We start from the raw sequence: 15,031 nt of genomic DNA, 5'->3' as shown, positions 1-15,031 counted from the left end.
CGGTAGTATATATATATATATATATATATATATATATATATATATATATCTGTGTGTATATGTCTGTGTGTATATATATATATATATATATATATATATATATATATATATAATAGAAACTCCAAAAATGCAACAAAAACGCAATGTGAACCTAGTCTTACTATAAACCGGGCTTGTCCAATTTCCATAAAAGGTGTAAACACGGCCTTAGTTATATCTCTGCCTGGGAAAGTTAGGTGGCGGACAGTGTAACCTTTCCAAAGTGGTGTCAAAGTTTTAAAGGGGTTATCCAGTGCTACAAAAACATGGCTACTTTCTTTCAGAGACACACGACTCTTGTGTCCAGGTCAGGTGCGGTTTGCAATTAAAGTGACTGTACCACCAGGCCAAGGCTGAAGCACTGGAGGCGGCTGACCCACCCTTAGTGGAAAGAAACCCCCGCCCCTCCATGATGTGACTCCATTAGAATCAATGGAACCCTATAATAGAGGGGCTAGGGTTTCCTCCCACTAAGGGTGGGTCAGCCGCCTCCAGTGCTTCAGCCTGGGCCTGGTGGTACAGTCACTTTAAAGGGGTATTGCCCCCAAAATTATTTTTGCATTAATACGCTGCCCACCCGTAGCTTTCCATCTTTCCAATATACAGTTATTATGGATAGTGCACAGTTTTGCTGTTATCCAGCTGCATTCACCTCCATGGATTGCAGAGAATCATCAGACCTCAGTCCACACCGACACGCTCCCTGCTCCTGGCCCCCACCCTCCGTGTCGGCATCACGTGTCTTCAGTCCCAGCACAGTGAAGTGACTGAGAACACTGATGGGATGGCTGCTGTTACAGAGGGAGACAGTGATCAGCGCAGCTGTGACAGCATCCCTCTCTAACAGCAGCCACCGGGTCACCCCCAGCCCAGAGCTCACCCCTATGGCCGTTTCTAGAGGCGGGTGGGCCAGGCGACCGCACGGGGCGCCGACAGCTTGAGGGCGCTGGTGGTACCCCCGGACGGCTGGCCGGCTGCCCGCCTCATCGCTCGCCCAGGCCGCCCGCCTCATAACTCACCCTGGCCGCCCGATCAGCTGATCTCTCAGCTCCCCCCTCCCGGAGCGCTCAGCACCTGTCAGGCTGCCGCCCCCCTCACACATCCTCTCCCTCATATCACTGAGCCTGCTGGATGGAGAAGATGTGTGCGGGGGCGGCGGCCTGCTCTTTGCAGGCTGAAGAGGAGACAGGGACCCGCTGGATGTTGCTGTAAGGTGAGTATAATGTTTGTTTGTATGTTTTTGCTTTTTTTTGGGGGGGGGGGGAACACAGGGGGATTATTAATATGGTGACAGAATAGGTGTGATTATTACTATGGGGGGGCAGGGGGATATTACTTAAGGGGGGAGCACTTTGGAATATAATAACTTGGGGGGGGAGCAGGATATTACTAAGGGGGGAGCACTGGGGGATATTACTAAGGGGGGGAACAGGGGGATATTACTAAGGGGGGAGCACTGGGGGATATTACTAAGGGGGGAACAGGGGGATATTACTAAGGGGGAGCACTGGGGGATATTACTATGGGGGGGACAGGGGGTTATTACTAAGGGGGGAGCACTGGGGGATATTACTAAGGGGCAGAGCACAGGGGGATATTACTAAGGGGCAGAGCACAGGGGGATATTACTAAGGGGCAGAGAACAGGGGGATATTACTAAGGGGCAGAGCACAGGGGGATATTACTAAGGGGCAAAGCACAGGGGGATATTACTAAGGGGCAGAGCACAGGGGGATATTACTAAGGGGGGAGCACAGGGGGATATTACTAAGGGGGGAGCACAGGGGGATATTACTAAGGGGCAGAGAACAGGGGGATATTACTAAGGGGCAGAGCACAGGGGGATATTACTAAGGGGCAAAGCACAGTGGGATATTACTAAGGGGCAGAGCACGGGGGGAAATTACTAAGGGGCAGAGCACGGGGGGATATTACTAAGGGGCAGAGCACAGGGAGATATTACTAAGGGGCAGAGAACAGGGGTATATTACTAAGGGGCAGAGCACAGGGAGATATTACTAAGGGGCAGAGCACAGGGGTATATTACTAAGGGGCAGAGCACAGGGAGATATTACTAAGGGGCAGAGCACAGGGGGATATTACTAAGGGGCAGAGCACAGGGAGATATTACTAAGGTGCAGAGCACAGGGGGATATTACTAAGGGGCAGAGCACAGGGGGATATTACTAAGGGGCAGAGCACAGGGGGATATTACTAAGGGGCAGAGCACAGGGGGATATTACTAAGGGGCAGAGCACAGGGGGATATTACTAAGGGGCAGAGCACAGGGGGATATTACTAAGGGGCAGAGCACAGGGGGATATTACTAAGGGGCAGAGCACAGGGGGATATTACTAAGGGGCAGAGCACAGGGGGATATTACTATGGGTACAGCACAGGGGGGATTAATACTATGCCGGATGCAACACAGGGGGATGTTACTATATAGGGGCATAGGTGGGATTATTACCATATGGGGGGTACAGCAGGGGATCCTACATACAGGGGGTAACCCACATAGCTACTGACTTTACTGCACAAGACACAAAAAAAGTGGAAGTTGTAAAAGTGCGGAGCCTAAGATGTTTGTCTGGCAGGTTCAAAAGAGATGAATTGTAGCTGGAAGAAATCGTCATGGAGGTCTGGGCCAGATGGAGAGGAAGAGGGAAAGTGACGCCTCAGATCAAAGAAGACGTCACCTGTGAGTTACTGAATGACTTTTTTGCCCCAATTTGAAAAGGGTTGAATAACACTGTACTAAGCCGTAATACACACACTACTTCTCCCTAGTAATAACCGCCACTGCACCCCCCCCCCCCCCCCCCCCGACATCACTTGAGGGGGGGGGGGGGGGCGATTTTAGCAAGATTCGCCCTGTAGTTCAAATTACCTAGAAACGGCCCTGCTCACCCCCTGTGTCCAGCACTCACCCGCAGCACACAGCCCCCCGCCCCACAACCGACCGCCCCCCCCCCCCCCATTCACTCACCCGCAGCATAGCCTCCGCACTCACCCGCGGCCCCCTCCCCCGGCAATCGCCCGCGACTAGCTCCGCACCCCGAAATCGCCCGCGACTAGCTCCGCACCCCGAAATCGCCCGCGACTAGCTCCGCCCTCCGCCATCACCCGCATCATCGCCAACTCAGTTCTGCTACACCGGCGTCTCCAACTCAGCTCTGCTACACCGGCGTCCCCGCCAACTCAGCTCTGCTGCACCGGCGTCCCCGCCAACTCAGCTCTGCTACACCGGCGTCCTCGCCAACTCAGCTCTGCTACAGCGGCGTCCTCGCCAACTCAGCTCTGCTACACTGGCGTCCCCGCCAAATGTAGTTTCCTATCTTGGATATAGACCATGTTTTAGAAAAACTTGTAACTCAGGAACAGCAGCAGCTAGAAAGATGGGAGACGTCTCAAAATACTCAGGGGGACTTGGTGAGGAAGACCATGTTTGGGAGCATTTCATTTTTTTAGCTCTTGGGGGGAATACCTCTTTAAGCTCCATTCACTTCAAAGGAACTGAGCAGCAAAACCCCACCCAAGTTGGAGACGAGAGTCGTGTTGTCTCTGGAAGAAAGTGGCCATGTTTTTGTAGTGCTGGATAACCCCTTTAAATTCTATAGTAATTGTATTGTTGAAATTTTATCCTTAGGGTAGCTTCACATACACCCTATCGCAGAGGATTTTATGCTGCGGACCCACAGCAGATTTGGTCTAAATAACTGAACACATCATAAAATCTGCACCATCAAATCTGCTGCGGATCCTGTACATGTGAACGCACCCTAAGAGAAGTTTTCATGGAGTCAGATGTTATCGTTCTCTTCCAGCCCACGCTACAAATGGTGAATGAGTTACATCTGTTAGGACTACCCAGAAATCCTCTCCAGTCAGCAAGTATCTTACATTGCCCCAGGAATCATGGGAGATGTAGTTTTTACTCCATGTCAACATTGTAGCCTTCTTTGCCCCGCCCCCTGCATTGATACAATGTTTCCAGGCATTCTGTATCCCCGCCCCCAGCTATCAGGCAGCCCTGGGCAGAGGTAGGAGGAGGGGGCTGATACTGGCTGGGCATGGCTGCAGAGGTCACATAAAAGGTAGGAACAATACTTGGGTTTCAGTAACTTCCCGGATACTGAAAAACTACAAATCCCAGCATACACTGCTTGTAGCTGCAAGGGCATACCTGGACCTCAAAATGTTAGTCGATGCGCAGACCCAAAGGTTACATGATTGTGTAGGTCCTGTATGCTGGGACTATAGTACTGTTATGTGGGTGCTGTATAGTACTGTTATGTGGGTGCTGTATGCTGGGAGTATAGTACTGCTATGTGGGTGCTGTATGCTGGGAGTATAGTACTGTTATGTGGGTGCTGTATGCTGGGAGTATAGTACTGCTATGTGGGTGCTGTATGCTGGGAGTATAGTGCTGTTATGTGGGTGCTGTATGCTGGGAGTATAGTACTGTTATGTGGGTGCTGTATGCTGGGAGTATAGTACTGTTATGTGGGTGCTGTATGCTGGGAGTATAGTACTGTTATGTGGGTGCTGTATGCTGGGAGTATAGTACTGTTATGTGGGTGCTGTATGCTGGGAGTATAGTACTGTTATGTGGGTGCTGTATGCTGGGAGTATAGTACTGTTATGTGGGTGCTGTATGCTGGGAGTATAGTACTGCTATGTGGGTGCTGTATGCTGGGAGTATAGTACTGTTATGTGGGGGCTGTATGCTGGGAGTATAGTACTGTTATGTGGGGGCTGTATGCTGGGAGTATAGTACTGCTATGTGGGTGCTGTATGCTGGGAGTATAGTACTGTTATGTGGGTCCTGTATGCTGGGAGTATAGTACTGTTATGTGGGTGCTGTATGCTGGGAGTATAGTACTGCTATGTGGGTGCTGTATGCTGGGAGTATAGTACTGTTATGTGGGTGCTGTATGCTGGGAGTATAGTACTGTTATGTGGGTGCTGTATAGTACTGTTATGTGGGTGCTGTATGCTGGGAGTATAGTACTGTTATGTGGGTGCTGTATGCTGGGAGTATAGTACTGCTATGTGGGTGCTGTATGCTGGGAGTATAGTACTACTATGTGGGTGCTGTATGCTGGGAGTATAGTACTGCTATGTGGGTGCTGTATAGTACTGTTATGTGGGTGCTGTATAGTACTGTTATGTGGGTGCTGTATGCTGGGAGTATAGTACTGCTATGTGGGTGCTGTATAGTACTGTTATGTGGTGATTGGATGACCACATACGTGTCATTAGTTTTCCTGTTTATTCCTATACTGTGTACATGTTGTAGATGTGACCCCGGGCTACATGGACTCTCTATAGACTTTCTTCTTCTACAGGCAGAGATGTCAAAGAAAGAAGAAGTTTCCAAACGGCTTCACCCTCATCGGACATCGGTGGAGCAACTGCTGAAATGTTACGGATCAAATAACTCCGGAAAATTCCGGAAGGCAGAGACTAAACATGTGATAAGTGGCACGTACAGGTGAGCGAGGGGCGATGTGTGTGCACAGCTGGGTGACCCGTACGTGTGAGATCCTCCCGCCCCCGGCTGCTGCCCTGGATCCTCTGGTACTATTTGTTGTTTTTTATGTTCTTTTGGCATATGCCAGGTCGTTAGTATACATATATACAACGGTGTGCAATGCTATACTACCATGTTGTCTCATTCAAGTGAATGGAGCTATGCTTAAGTACCCTGCACCCCCACCCCTGTCCCCTTCTAACAGATGATAATTGGGGGTGCTGGGGGTTATATCCCTCTCTGATCTCATTTTAGATTGAGCATAGCCCATCGATTTTATAAGGCGGCTACTTCCTGTCGGAATAAAACATGGGTAAAGATATTGACAGTAACTACATGCTAGGGGGCGCTATACTTAAATGGGAGGAGCTTTCTGGAACACAAATACACTATAAGGGTGGGTTCACACTACAGAATCCACACGGATAAGTTCTGACGCTCGTACCCACTCACGGCAGCGCGCATCTCCGCCTGTGCAAACACAAGTCATGTATTATCCCCGTATACCAAATTCACTTTTCCCACACTTATGTGGGTCCTTCCTCTAGATACATTTAGGCCACAGCGAGCCATCAGCAGTTCCCATTTACCACTCCTCCTCCTGGGGAGGAGGAATCCCCTGTCTGAGTATCATATCGGCAGTTCTGTGTTGGCAAAGACTTCAGAAGAGAAGGGTTTAGGGGTAGTGATTCCTGATTTCAGCCTTAAAGTGACCATGTTCTTCTAGGTTACCATTGTATAATGTTCTGCCTTGTCTCGTAGTGACTCCAGCACTCTCAGCCATTTGTCTATATCTCGACATTTAGAACAACGCCTCCGACCTCATACCTGTGCTGCGTGTAGGGCCTGCCTGTCCTCAAGTCTTACTAATTCCATACCGGATGTTCATAAGATGCAGCCATTGGTCCAGACACACCACCTCCCCTACTACTCTACAAAGACCAACACAAAGAGACCAAAGGCGAGACATAAAACCAGGACGCAGGGCGACGCTACTGCTATACAGCAGGTAAATTGTATGGTGTTTAATATGTTTTTTTTTATGTTAATTTTTCTATTTTTAAAAACTTCACAGAGGGCGGCCATATTGGTGACACACGCGTCATTCCTGTATTACCTGCACAGACAGTGCAGCAGGATGTGGGTGCTTTATGGCAGCTGAAATAAGTTAATGGTGGTCTTTTAGATAAAATTATTGATAATCCATTAATATTGGGTTGTTGGGATGACCCTCTCCCTGCAGACTTGGGTGAGCACAGCAAGCTCTTTTATTACAATTATCTGTACCTTCTGCCATTGCGCATTGCATTGCTTCCTTCTAGAACAAGGCTGTAAGACCCTACAAGGCAGCTGACAACTCTGCTTACTATTCTACACAGCACAGCTGGAAAGCGAGCTGCTGTAAACATATCACTTACTGTGTGTCCTGCAGCTCCTGGTTTTCTATCTGGATTTTTTTTTTCTTTAAAATCGACTGGTGTCAAAAAGTTATATAGATTTGTAATTTATGTCTAAATCTCCAGTCTTCCAGTACTTATCAGCTGCTGTATGTCCTGCAGGAAGTGGTGTATTCTTTCCAGTGCTCTCTGCTGCCACCTCTGTCCATGTCAGGAACTGTCCAGAGCAGTAAAAAAAAAAAAAACATAGAAAACCTCTCCTGCTCTGAACAGTTCCTGATATGGACAGAGGTGGCAGCAGAGAGCACTGTGTCAGAATGGAAAGAATACGCCATTTCCTGCAGAATATACAGCAGCTGATAAGTACTGGAAGGCTTACGATTTTTAAATACCAGTAAATCTGTATAACTTTTTGATACCAGTTAATTTGAAAGAAGAAAGTTTTGCTGGAGTACCCCTTTAAAAAACATAGCTTAATACCATCTTAAAATAAGATTATTTGCTGATTGACTAAAAAAATTTTTACTTTTAAATTCTCTTTCAGCTCCCGAATCCCAAAAATCTGACCTCATATAATGGGAGGAGATCTAGCAGTATACAAGGCCTTAAATCATCTTGTAGCTCCAGGTTGTCAGGTAGAATGTTTTTCAGTTTTTTTATGACTTTATGATTTATTTAGTATTAGAGAACTGATTATAATTCTTATTTTATTATGGCAGCCTATGCCATGCCACCAGATTCACAGAACTCAGGGGTGAAACCTGAATCTCATGAGCCCCGGGGCAGTATCTGTAATATGCCTCCCACTTACCATCTGCCATTTATACTACTGGGATAGACTTGGCCATTGGGCCTCCTCAGAACTTACCGCCATAGGGGGAGATTTATCAAACATGGTGTAAAGGGAATCTGGCTCAGTTGCCCCTAGCAACCAATCAGATTCCACCTTTAATTTTCCAACGAGTCTGAGGAATGAAAGGTGAAATCTGATTGGTTGCTAGAGGCAACTGAGCCAGTTTCGCTTTACACCATGTTTGATAAATCACCTTCATGGTGTCAAGTGAAACTGGCTCAGTTGCTCCCAGCAACCAATCAGATTCCTCCATTCATTTTCCAAAGAGTCTATGAGGAATGAAAGGTTGAATCTGATTGGTTGCTAGGGGCAACTGGGCCAGTTTCACTTTACACCATGTTTAATAAATCTCCCCCACTATGTCTTGGCATCTATAGCCGGCCATGTACCTTCAATACAGATTTTTGGTCAACAGCTTTCTCTCTTAGGGCCACATGTATCATCCGGCGAACGGATGATTTTTGGCGGAAAGTGCCGATTTGCGTATTATTTTATACACAAATGGCCGATTTGCGAATAAAATATTTGCAAATCGGCACTTTCCGCCGAGTACGCCAGGGGGCGGAAAGTAGGCGGGAAGTGGGCGGAACGGAGGGCGCGGACTCAGAGTCCGCGAGATTTATCATCCGTTCCGCCCAAATGTACGCCGAAAACCTACTCCAGTCCTCAGCTGGCGTAGGTTTTCGGCGGTGCGCACCGGCACGCACAGGATTTATGTACAGGCAGTCCGCCTCTACATAAATCCCCGTACCGCCGGAGCTGCGGGGGCATTTTTAAGTCCGGCGTAAAAAACGCCGGACTTAATAAATGCCTCCCTTAGTGTTTTGTCACAGCCAAAAATTAATGTGTTCTCGATGGAGATCGGAGAAGTAAGCTGCTGCCAGTCAGGGATGATGGAGGCGTATAAGAGGAGGGCGTTAAAATCTAACAAATGCCCGATCCATGTCTTCTCCAACATCCCCTGCCGAGAGTCGGAGGCCACTATACACTTTAGACCACTGGTCAAAAAGAAACCTATTGCTTTCATGCTACCCAGACACGAGACATGGGGATGGCCATCGGTGACTTCTTCCCGCCCCTCCAGCCTTGATTGATAGATCTCTCCCTGTTTCAATCTATTGATCAAGGCTGGTGGGTCGGGGAGAAGCTGCTGGGGACCACCATGATGACTTGTAGTTCAGGTGCCATGAAAGTGATGACCGGTAGAGGTAGCTTTCCCTTCAAGTCAGTGTTACACTTTAACTAGGTGTCTTAGAACATGACTGGGGATATAGGCCAAGCCTGAAATCTCTCCAGGAGGAAAGGTCACTTCTTTGTAGACAGTTTTGGAGTCCATCAGAAGAGTCCTCTTGGGATTACCAAAAGTGAAAGCTTCTAAAATGTATGTACAAGTGTCATTTTTGGCCATATTTTTCTTAGCTGGAGATGTAATGAAGTGGATTATCACATTGTCTCCTTCCTGTGTCTAGAAGAGAAGATGTCCTCCTCGCCTTGTCTCCCCGCTCTACCTCAGTCTGGTTCCCTATCTGCACACTCCGGTAACAATGGTGGTGGATATAACGCTACGTGTCATTCTGACCCAGAACTCAGACGATGGATTGTAGAGTTTGGAGGAGATGAGCAGGCCGCCTTCATGGCGAGAGGACTCCAGAAGTTACAGCTGGCCTACGAGACGGGCAAAGCCGAGATGTACCAGTCTACTCAGTGCAAACCTGTCACCCAGCGCTGACTCCTGAGGAGCAATATGGACGGTGTCGCCATACTCCTTGTCTTCTGTCGGGATGTAACATCAGAAGACGGCCGACTGTTTTAATCCACTTTAAATAAAAAAATAAATTGTACATTTAGGGGGAGATTTATCAAACATGGTGTAAAGTGAAACTGGCTCAGTTGCCCCTAGCAACCAATCAGAATCCACCTTTCATTTTCCAAAGAGTCTGTGAGGAATGAAAAGTGGAATCTGGTTGCTAGGGGCGACTGAGCCAGTTTTGCTTTACACCATGTTTGATAAATCTCCCCCTTAGTTTTCAATATTTTTGATAAAAAAAAAAAAAGAGCCTTTTTGTGTAGGCCCCATTCACTTGCTATCAGTGCCATTGATTTTGGTGCTCAGTATACTAATATAGGCTTATGGTGATTTTACACGGAGCGATAATTCGCCCAATCGCACGATTAACGATTTTGAATGAACGATTTTTTTTTTATAACGATCGGCGTTTACACGGAACGATACATCGTACGGAGTATTCGTTTTGCAATAGTTTTGCGATCGCTTAAGCCTATCTCACACATAGGGGAAATCATTGAAAGAATGTTTACACTGAACAATCTGCGAATTTTTTCGTCGCTTGATCGTTCGCTGCGTTTACACGTACGATTATCGTTCGAATTCGACCGTTATCGGCAAAATCAAACGATACATCGTTCCGTGTAAAACCACCATTAGACTGTCAACCATTGTTTAGTTTTGAACTGAGAGAGCCAGGATCGGACTGGGACTTAGGGCCCTATTCCACCGGACGATTATCGTTTGCATAATCGTTAACGATTAACGATCTCAAACGGTCGCTATTGCGAAAGACCTGAAGACGTTCACTCATTTCCATGAAACGATAATCGTTACTTATGATCGTAATTGCGATTGTTTTTTCTTCGCTTTTTCTTCGCTATTGCGTTCGTATCTATTGCGAACGACCGAACGATGTCTTATTCAATGCGAACGTTTTGCGAACGAGCAACGATAAAAATAGGTCCAGGTCTTATAAAGCGATCAACGATTTCTCGTTCGGTTGTTAATCGTTCACTGTATTTCAACCGAACGATTATCGTTTAGATTTAAACGATTTAACGATAATCTGAACGATAATCGTCCAGTGGAATAGGGCCCTTAGAATCGGCCAGGGCAATGCCATTCCATGCCATGCGTTCATCACAAGCGCTCACACTTAAAGGGCCAGAGCAGGTCTTGTGACACCAGGCATCGGCCCTCTGCAGAGGCTGCGTAAATAACGTGGTGGCTGGCCATGCTGTCCTGTCAACTACTGCAGAGGGCTGGTACAAAGGTACAGCGGGAAAGGCAGACAATTTACTGTCCCGGACTGGCACTCTGGCGGATGGGCAAATGCCTGGTAGTGTTGAGTGGACTTGAGCCAAACTGTTCATGTTCGGCAACGCCCTTCAAACCCTAACGCTTCGCATTTGATAACTGTGACAAACAGTTTGGTAAGTTCGCTCAACACTAATGCAACTTTCTAATCTGTGATTATGATTCTAGGCAGATGGGGTTCTACCATATGTTTTGTAGAAGGTCCTCCACCAGTCATATTAAGGTGCTTGATATGGTCGCCATTGCTCTCATATATTTTGCTGTAGAACAGTTTGAGCATCTCGCTCTTCCTTCTGTGAGAGCCAGCGCCCTCTGTTTTTACCACTTATTCCGTTTGCCGTCTGGCTCATGCTTAATGGCGTGAGTGATGTGACTGCCGATATATTCCCATCCCCATTGTTTGAACGTCTGACGCCTCTCTACAAAGCCACGTTAGCCGCGGCCCATCACACTGTCACAAGGTCTCCGACTAATCGCTCACACATTGCTGCGCTGATAATGCAACAGACGCTATGTTATACAGGGGAGGGGTGACACTGCAGTGTGTTATCTGACTGATCGCTCATTACTGCAATGGTATAACATGGCTGGGGTCACACATACAGCTATTTGGGGGTTTTCATGCAGAGTGTATCAGCATGTCCTCTGCCTTTCAGTACTTTTTAAGGAGGTTCTAAGACTTGAAATTAGATTTCTGCATTTTTTTTTAAATAGCGCCCTTCTTTTCTATAGGCTGTGTCTGGTATTGCGGCTCAGCCACATTCAAGTAAATGCAATACCAGACAACTACTTCTTCCTAATTTCACATAAACCATCCACTTTGAAGGAATATATTAATGGGAAATCCTAAGCAAGGTTATCCAACTGTTTCAATTCATCAAATTAATATATTGAAATGAGGTAATGTCAGCTAGTGACGGTGTGGGATGGAAGCCTATGTTATTACCTCTGATTTAGTAATGTGTTAATGTATTTGTCATTGTTTTTTGGAAAAATAAAAGAAAAAAAAACTTTGATGAAGGAAATGCAAAGCAAGGAGAGCAGTGGAGAGCGGTTACCGAGAGCGTCTCTCACTCTGGTCCTGTCCTGCATTACACAGATGACTAGTTGATCAAAAGGGGTAAGGTGTACTGTTACATTTCCCCTGTGATGGCGCTGATCACTGATCACTTACTGCCAGGTTTCTATAGGTATTTGCTACTGCTCTGGACAGTTCCTGATATGGACAGAGGTGGCAGTAGAGAGCACTGTAAAAAGTATACACCACTTCCTTTACTTCCTCCACTAATGGGCCTATTACACCGGTCGTTTAGAGGAGCAAACGAGCGCGCTCAGCGCTCGTTTGCTCCTCGTTCCCCGCTCGCTGCCGCCGCTATTCAACGTGGCTGCAGGGAGGGGGCGGCGGGGAGCTGCGGGGGGGCTGCCCGGTGGATCGCTGATCGTCCGGGCAGCCCATAGGATATAGCAGCGTCTGCTGCCGACGCTCCTATTCAATGGAGCGACGGCAGCAGATCGCTGCTATATCAGTCGCTTGTTTTTCAACATGTTGAAAAACAAGCGACTGCAACGATCAGCCGACATGAACGATGTCGGATGATCGTTGCACTCTATTCCACGGGACGATTATCGTCCGTAGCAGCCGATATCGGCCGAATACGAACGATAATCGTTCCGTGGAATAGGGCCTTTAGGGTATGTTCACACTGAGGAATTGAAGAGGAAAGTTATCTGCTTAAAAACTTCCTCACCTATTCATCTCTGGCAGAATTCAATTGAAATGCAAGCCCCATTGACTTCTATAGCATTGACATGTTGCGGAACGCGGATCTGTGACGGAATTTTCCCAACTGAAATTCTGTCATGTGAACAAATGAGCAGAAAGCTCCTTCCACACAATAGAAAAAAAAATAAATGTTCATTTTTTACAGGCGGCATTTTGAGTGTATTTTTCAGTGTGAACTTACCCTTAGGCTATGTGCACACTGAGGAAAAGGCGAGGAATTCAGCTTGAAATTCAGCTTGAAATTCCTCCCGTAAAAAATGTGCAGAGCAAAGTCCCATTGTGTTCAATGGGTTTTCTGCTCTGTTGTTCACACTGCAGAATTTCCGAGCAGAATTTTCTGCTGTAGATCTGCTAGAGGAATACTATAGAAGTCAATGGGGGGCTTAAATTCTGCTTGAATTCTGCCTGAAAACTTTCAGCTACAATTCCTCGAGAATTGCTCAGTGTGCACATAGCCTTACAGTGGAGCTCAGCGCCGGCAGAATAGTTGTTAAGGGTACTCCAGAAAACAAAACCTCATGTCTTCCAGTAGTTATCAGCTGCTGTATGTCCTGCAGGAAGTGGTGTATTCTCTCCAGTCTGGCAAAGTGCTCTCTGCTGCCACCTTTGTCCAAGTCAGGAACTGTTCAGACCAGGACAGGTTTTCTATGGGGATTTGCTGCTGCTCTGGACAGTTCCTGACATGGACAGAGGTGGCAGCAGAGAGCACTGTGTCAGACTGAAGAGAATACACCACTTCCTGCAGGACATACAGCACCTGATAAGTACTGGAAGACTGGAGATTTTTTTTAACTAGAAGTGAATTACAAATCTATATAACTTTCTGAAACCATTTGATTTAAAAAGATTTTTTTTTCCCTCTGTGCCTTCCGTCCACTCTCAATACATTGGCATCACTCTTTACATATGGTGCCATTCTTTTCCTGATACGGCACGCTCGTTTTTTTTTTTTTCTAACCCTGGTCTTTTATTTGATAAATACGCAATAAGGGGGAGATTTATTAAACATGGTGTAAAGTGAAACTGGCTCAGTTGCCCCTAGCAACCAATCAGATTCCACCTTTCATTTTCCAAAAAGTCTGTGAGGAATGAAAGGTGGAATCTGATTGGTTGCTAGGGGCAATTGAGCCAGTTCTACTTTACACCAGTTTGATAAATCTCCCCCATGATGTAAAGTGAAACTGGCTCAGTTGCCCCTAGCAACCAATCAGATTCCACCTTTCATTCCTCACAGACTTTTTGGAAAATGAAAGGTGGAATCTGATTGGTTGCTAGGGGCAACTGAGCCACTTTTACTTCACACCATGTTTAATAAAGCTCCCTCCCTATGTTTTCATATATCGGCATCCAGCGCGCAAAAAAAAAACCCCGACGCCAGCAGACTCCATGTCCTCCTATTATCTATAAAACTAGTTTGCATAAATTAAAGAGTCGGTCTGAAAAACGAGCGGTAAGATTGTTCCTGGGGCTTACCGCATGCACAGGCACGGCTGTAATGAAGTGCGGAATATAATCCTGTATATTAATTATAAATATTACCTCCGGTCATTCATTAAAGCCCTTCATCCAGCAAGGAGTGCGGGGGGGGGGGGGGGGGGACACGGGGAAATTCAGGCAAATTCTGCCAAATAATGAGCTGTTAACCCCTTCACTGCTGATTCACCTAGCCGTAAATATGGAAGCCATGATGCTAGTGTGAACAGAGATCGAGTATGACTAATGGCCAGGGGCGTATCTATGGGGGCTGAACACCATTGTGTGAGGGGGTCCGCAGGCCTGGAAGCTTCCGGATAAGCCTTTGTCTCTAGCCCGCTGGAGGATGGAGGTGATAATTTCAGCCGCAAGACTCTCGCCATCCGCTACGGCTTAGGGAATAGAAGTGGTTAATGTTGCATAATTAATGTGACATGGCAATAGCCGCAATGTGCTCGTATCACCGATTCACTGGATAGGGACGGTTCTAGTTAATAGACAGGTTGGCTATGGGGGAGCCCCGGCCCTACAGCTTACCAATGCAGATGATTGTACAGGCCCATCCTCCATCTATGCAGAACAGGAGCACATCTATTGTATACTAATTCCATCAGCAATAATCTATAATAGGAGGTGAAGCACCATAATAGATAATGACGGCAAGGGACTTATCCATGTCAGGTCCCAATGGGAAGGGGTCTTGGTTCTTGATTTTAGTAGCCAGGGCAGGCACGGTTATATACAGGGCATCTCCCTGGAGGACTGAACATCCCAATCCATCACACAAACCTACTATTGATTTCAGTAGGCACTGTGTAATACCTCATGTCACCTGTGGCGGTGC

The 15,031-nt window shown here is 46.9% G+C and overlaps 1 protein-coding gene across 2 annotated transcripts; it reads left to right on the top strand.

The window, feature by feature from the left end:
• Positions 1 to 4,040: 4,040 nt before the first annotated feature.
• Positions 4,041 to 9,696, top strand: LOC138784308 (uncharacterized). 2 transcript variants are annotated; one of them, XM_069959833.1, is made up of 5 exons: positions 4,041 to 4,136; positions 5,391 to 5,536; positions 6,338 to 6,584; positions 7,517 to 7,607; positions 9,295 to 9,696. In XM_069959833.1, the coding sequence occupies exons 2-5, from the start codon at positions 5,397 to 5,399 to the stop codon at positions 9,552 to 9,554; spliced, it is 738 nt and encodes a 245-aa protein (XP_069815934.1). In that variant the 5' UTR covers positions 4,041 to 4,136; positions 5,391 to 5,396; the 3' UTR covers positions 9,555 to 9,696. The 2 variants fall into 2 exon arrangements, with proteins under 2 accessions (XP_069815934.1, XP_069815933.1); XM_069959832.1 differs by lacking the exon at positions 4,041 to 4,136 and adding an exon at positions 4,204 to 4,276.
• Positions 9,697 to 15,031: the final 5,335 nt, after the last annotated feature.

The sequence above is a fragment of the Dendropsophus ebraccatus genome, chromosome 2, assembly GCF_027789765.1.
Source record: "Dendropsophus ebraccatus isolate aDenEbr1 chromosome 2, aDenEbr1.pat, whole genome shotgun sequence".
NCBI classification, from domain to species: Eukaryota; Metazoa; Chordata; class Amphibia; order Anura; family Hylidae; genus Dendropsophus; species Dendropsophus ebraccatus.
This window is presented reverse-complemented; position numbering and strand designations above follow the sequence as displayed.

What these genes read in the sequence shown, in the direction of transcription:
- LOC138784308 (XM_069959832.1), top strand. Translation starts at nt 4,238, where the DNA reads ATGTTAGTCGATGCGCAGACCCAAAGGTTACATGATTGT. An exon ending in CCCAAAGGTTACATGATTGT is followed by an intron (nt 4,277 to 5,390) that starts GTAGGTCCTGTA and finishes CTTCTTCTACAG; the next exon opens with GCAGAGATGTCAAAGAAAGA. An exon ending in ACGCTACTGCTATACAGCAG is followed by an intron (nt 6,585 to 7,516) that starts GTAAATTGTATG and finishes ATTCTCTTTCAG; the next exon opens with CTCCCGAATCCCAAAAATCT.